The sequence below is a fragment of the Zingiber officinale genome, chromosome 3B (assembly GCF_018446385.1).
Source record: "Zingiber officinale cultivar Zhangliang chromosome 3B, Zo_v1.1, whole genome shotgun sequence".
In the NCBI taxonomy this organism is placed as follows: Eukaryota; Viridiplantae; Streptophyta; class Magnoliopsida; order Zingiberales; family Zingiberaceae; genus Zingiber; species Zingiber officinale.
The window spans coordinates 16,986,979-16,993,034 of NC_055991.1; the positions used below are offsets into that span (position 1 = coordinate 16,986,979).

The window sequence follows — 6,056 nt, forward strand, 5'->3', positions numbered from 1 at the left end:
TGATAATTTACGTCTACTTTTATTTCCTTGATTGATATCTAACTAATTTTAGATAATTTAAGGTCCAATTTAATATTTTTCAACAAGTATATGACTGTTGATTTACTAATTAAAATCAATAAATTATATGTAACCTTCAATAATATATAAAGACTAATACTTAATTATATGCATAAAATAAAATTAATTAATTTAAAATATATATTTTTTTGTCTCCCTAGTTGTGCAACCTTAGAATATAATGTGCCATAATTATTTTCTGTACTTCTCCATAAATTTAAAATTTTAGATCCGTCCATGTCTATGATTATATAAGGTTTCATAAAAATAGATGAAGGTATAATTTTCTTTTCTTACGTGAAGATAAATTTTCTTCTTCTTCGAGTTCTTTTGCTTTCTCATTTATGCACGTGAGCCTCACATCTTAGTTTATCAGTGATTTGATTGTCAAAGAGGGTAACACCGATAATACAAACCTTCAGCTGACAAGCTTTGCTTTGCAAGACAACGAGAGTGAATGCACCGATAAATCAATATCAACAACAGATCCGAGAGAGTGATGAAGGGAACCATCACTGGATGCTTTTATATATATATATATATATAAAACTTTTTATGTATATTTTTCTCACACCATTGATCCAACTCCGACCCTGAAGATACTAATTAATAATTAAAGAATCGACCCCGAAGACATGTAATTATTTTTCACATCAATTCAATATATTTTTTTCCTCTTAATATTATAAACAAATATAAAAAACATAAGGAAATAATTACCTTTTATAAATTTTTTCACATTTTACTTTGGTCAAGGGGGTTAATGTTATTTTTTTAAATACAAAAGGATAAAATGCTGCTTGATATAAAATAGAAGAGGGTTAAAGATATTTTTCCCTTGAATAAATGTGATTTGGAATTCATTTTAAATTGTAAAGTATTTGGAATACTAACCGACATCCCATTAATTGATTTGATTGCAATTGAAATTGTAAAAGCATTTTAATTAGAGAAATTCAAAGTTAATTGAACTTTTAAAATGAAGACATAATGATTTATATATAGGCATATAATTGGGCTTTCTATTTATTGATAAGCTATTTAGGTGGGAAGTTTAGTTGTTACTTTATTTAGAAAATTTTTCTGTATATATATATATATATAAATTTGAATATGATACAACTGAACAAGTACAAAAGTCAATTTCCTCCCATCTTTAGCTTATGAAATACCAAAATAACTAATATTTATTAAAATTAGCATTTGGAAACCCAAAAATAAACAACTATGTATATTTAACATATAAATCTCCAACAAAACTCCTACTTTTCTCTCCCCTATAAATTAAAGACCCCTCGGCCTCAGTACTCATGTTCTTGCCCCACCCGCAGCTTATATTATATCCTTAATGCAAATGTGGTCGGCACGAGCAGCTGGAATTCTTCTCTATATAATGGTTCTATCTTTGCTTTCGGGAATAAGTGGAATGACATCGGACAACAACCCTGTCATCTATGACTACTCTCCTTACTTTCTCGTCTACAAAGACGGCTCTGTCAAGCGGCTCAAGGCCGAGGAGCAAACGCCGGCCGGCCTCGACCCCCTCACTAACGTCGACTCCAAGGATATCCGCATTTCCGCCGATGTCTCCGCCCGCATCTATCTTCCTCCTATCAATATCAACTCTAATAGCACAAAGCTCTCCCTCATCCTCTACTTTCGCGGCGGCGGCTTCTGCATATTCTCTTCTGCCTCCCCCATTGTCCACCGCCATCTCAATGGCCTCGCGGCCGTCTCCTCTTCTATCATCCTCTCCGTCGACTACCGTCGCGCACCGGAACACCATATCCCTGTGCAATATGATGATTGTTGGGCTGCTCTCGAATGGGTCGCATCCCATCGCAGCGATGCCGGTGAGAAAAATGATATAATAATTAACATAGAAATTAAAATAATATTCTTTTTTAATAATTTGGCACATATATAATTAATATTCCTACATGTGTACGTAGAACTGTGGCTCCTCGATCATGCTGACTATGACAGAGTCTACTTAGCCGGCGACAGTGCCGGCGGCAACATCGTGCACAACCTGGCTATGCGAGTTGGGTCTCAAGGGCTGATCTCCAGTTATAGCTTGAAGCTAGCAGGGACGATACTACTAGATCCTTACTTCTGGGGGAAAAATCTGACAGCCTCAGAGAAAGCAGCCGATCCAGTATTAAGGAAGAAGTTGGACCAACTGTGGGGAATGATTTGCCCTGAGTCGACGGCCGGGAATGACGACCCGCGCGTGAATCCCTTGGCGGCGGGAGCGCCGAGTTTGGCAGATCTGGGGTGCACGCGAATGCTGCTGTGCACGTCGGAGAAGGACGCGATGAGGGATCGAGCGCTGATGTACTATGAGGCGTTGACAAAGGGTAGTGAGTGGCGTGGGACGGCGGAGTTGTATGAGGCGGCAGGGGAGGATCATGAATTCTATCTGAATCATCCAGACAGCAACAGCACTGCTAAGCTCCGTGCCAGAATCGCAGCCTTCTTGACTTGAAGTTGTTGAATCATTATGTACTCTAGCTAGCATACCATGATAATAAAAATAAATGTCAACTCATGCTAGGCTAAGGTTTGCTTTTGTATACCTTTTCTATTCGACATTAATTCTGAATAAAATTATAATATATAATAACTCTAAAAAGTTGAATAAAATATACTATATTTATTGAATAAAATGTTATATCACTCATCTTTTGGTCTAGTTAAATCGACCATAATAATTAAGACTAATTATAAAATGATTGATTCTTAACATTTTTTTTATATTATTGTTTAAAATGAAGTGATTGATAGATATATAGGAGGGTTAGGATAGGGGAGTGTAATGCTATCACGGAGTAATATTCGATTCAATAAGTTTGTCAATTATTTTAATAAAACAATAGAATCAGCTTATAGGTATAGGTGGGGCCGGGCATCGTATTTGATATAGGTATTAAAATATTCAATGATCGTACTTGAAACTTTGTGAACTTTACATTCCGTTATCGTGTTGTATTACAGATAGAGCATGTATGGATGGATGAGAGCTTCGGATGGGAGCTTAGTTACCCAATGCTATTTCACTTATTTTCATAGCCTTGTAATTAAAGAAGTCATCCTCATGCGGACTTATGATTTGAGTATCACTAAGTTGCGATCGAGTACTCATAGATTAATTTTTGGATTCAATCAATGGCATGCTTTTGGGTTAATTCGTGCATAAATTAAGCTCCAAATAGCAAATGCAAAAGCAATTTAATTTGTTCCATTTACTTATGTTCCCATTCATTCTTTAGGCATTACAAAAAGACTTAGTGACATCAAATAGGATAATCATTATTCCGCGGGCTATTGAATTGGTTAATTCGTGCATGAATATCAAAAATAATTTTAAAACATATTTATTCAAAAAGGAATATTAGAAAATAGGAAAAGAACAACACTACCAAAAATACTAATAAGCCAATTAAAATCTCCTTTTACATAAACTCAAATGATTATTTATATAAACTTCAAACCTAAGACACAAAGAAAAAAAATAAATCCCAACATATAAACTTTAATTCCTAACTTGTAAAGAAAAAATTCTAACATAAAGAAAAAATTCTTAACATAATCTTAAAATTCTTAAACGGACTCCAAATCAAAAATTATTAAAAAAATAAAAATTACCAAAAATATCCTAATTACTAAAAAAATAAAATATTACCAAAAAATAGTAATAAAAATATTTGAATCATCTTGCATCAGTTGTCCTGGGTTAAAAAAAAAACTCATTCTCGAGTTGTATCAAATGGTAGCCGAGGAGAAAGATTATTTGCTACCAAATCAGTAAAAGTTTGTTGGAGGGTGAAACGTATCAAGTCAAAGTTTTGAGACATGAGTGGTAGTTCTTAGCCTTGTGTTGATACACTACGTAATCACCAACTTCATGTTAGGACACTTTGCGAGCTGAGAGGTAATTAGCTCTAATCACTTCATTGATGATTTGTTGCAGCGGAAACTCGAAGCAAGCATTAATTAGCACCCTTGATTTTACATAATATTCACCTCCTTGAGATGACTAATCCAAGGGTACACTCTCCTCACTCATAGAACAGTAGTACACTATGAAATCCTCCTTCTTATAGGAGGCGAAGACGTCTCGTATAAATTCCAACACGAGAATTCACAAGAAATACAACAAAAGATACAACAAGAACAAGGAAATGAATACTACAACGAGGAACCTTTGCTCTTAATCTTTTATTGCTGTGGATCACCTCTTGATGATTGGAAATGTAGCAGCACTGTGCTCCAAGAACCTTCAATAACTGGCGGAAAGAATCAAAGAAGAAGTTGCATTTGAATCTTCGTCATCACCTTTATATCATGCGGATTAGGGCTCTCAATCGATTAGTCTTAACCCCAATCGATTGAGACATTAGTTCGAGCACATCCAACCATCCAAACCTTGCAACGAATCTTTTTCTATTAGGAGATTGTTAGTGCAATCATTCCCCAAGTCAAGGTTAACTAAGTTCAAGTGGATTCGAGCTTGAGTTTCAATGTTTAGACAATATGTTGTGGGCAACATGTTTGGACAATGTGTTGTTGGACAATATGTTAGAAAGGTCAAGTAAGTCAATGAGGACTAGTACTTGATTGGTACAGTCCTAATTGGAGGTTAGACAAGACAAGTCCTAACTTGGGGGTTAGGCAAAGGGAAAGTTCAAGTAGGTCAGGGAGGACCACACGTTGGCAAAGAAAGTCCAAGTGAGTCAAGGAGGACCACAGATTGGCAAGGAAAGTGTTGGGACCGAATGTGTAGCTAGAGGGGGGGGGTGAATAGCTCGGTGTGCTCGTCTTGCTCTTCGTTGCTTGTTTCTTCAAGATATGCAGCGGAAAATACAAAGAAACAAAATACACAACTCTAACAAGAGGATTTACTTGGTATCCACCTCACACGAGGTGACTAATCCAAGGATCCACACACACGCACCCTCCACTATGAAAAACACTCCTTTGTGGTAACTACCAAAGGCGGAGAAGCCCTACAAGTTCACACTACAAGAAGAAAGGGAAAAGGAACAAAATACAATCAAAAGCTTACAAGTTTGCACAAGGAAAACCCTAACCCTAGCTTTCTTCTTCAGCTGTAGATCTGCCTCTTGACTTGGAAAAACCTCCAAGAACCTTCAAGAACTGGCGATCTGAACTTTGTGGAGAAGCTGTGGAGTTGCTGTGAAGATCGGGAGTGAACAGTGCAAGATCTTGAAGTTCTACCGAAGGAATCGCACGCCAACAGCTTAATACGACGCCAATGGTCGGATCCCGATCGATTGGATTGCTCCCAATCGATCAGGGAGGCTTTGGATCTATCGGTTGATCGATCCAGAGCGCCTCTGTGCTCTCGGGAGTTGCCTGGATCGATCGGCTGATCGATCCAGGGCTTATCGCGCAGAATCACACCTCCCAATCGATCCACTGATCGATTGGGAGCTCTGGATCGATCGACTGATCGTTCCAACGCTGTTCTGTGCGATTACGAGCCTCTCCCAATCAATCCACTAATCGATTGGGAGGAAGCTTGTTGCGGGAACTCACCCAATCGATTGACCGATCGATTGGGCATGAGCCAATTGATCGGCTGATTGATCCAGCTCCTTGACTTTGCCCAAAGTCAAGTCCAAAGCCCCCTAAACCAACATCCGGTCACATATGACTTGTTGGTACATTATTCCTAACATCCGGTCACCCTTGACCTACTAGAACTCGCTCACCAAGTGTCTGGTCAATCCTTTGACCCACTTGGACCTTTCTTCGTGCCAAGTATCCGGTCAATCCGTTTACCCTACTTGAACTTTTCTTCCTCGTGCCAAGTATCCGGTCAATTCCTTTGACCTACTTGGACTTTCCAACACCAGATATCTGATCAGCCTTGATCCATCTGGATTTCCTCGTGCCTGGCTTCACTCACCAGGACTTCCTTCTGCCTAGCTTCACTCACTAAGTCTTTCACATCTGCCTGGCTTCACTCA

The 6,056-nt window shown here is 38.0% G+C and overlaps 1 protein-coding gene across 1 annotated transcript; it reads left to right on the plus strand.

Moving 5' to 3' along the window:
• Positions 1 to 1,453: 1,453 nt before the first annotated feature.
• Positions 1,454 to 2,548, plus strand: LOC122054716 (2-hydroxyisoflavanone dehydratase-like). The gene is made up of 2 exons (XM_042616153.1): positions 1,454 to 1,913; positions 2,013 to 2,548. Exons 1-2 carry the CDS (start codon positions 1,454 to 1,456, stop codon positions 2,546 to 2,548), a joined length of 996 nt encoding a protein of 331 aa, XP_042472087.1.
• Positions 2,549 to 6,056: the final 3,508 nt, after the last annotated feature.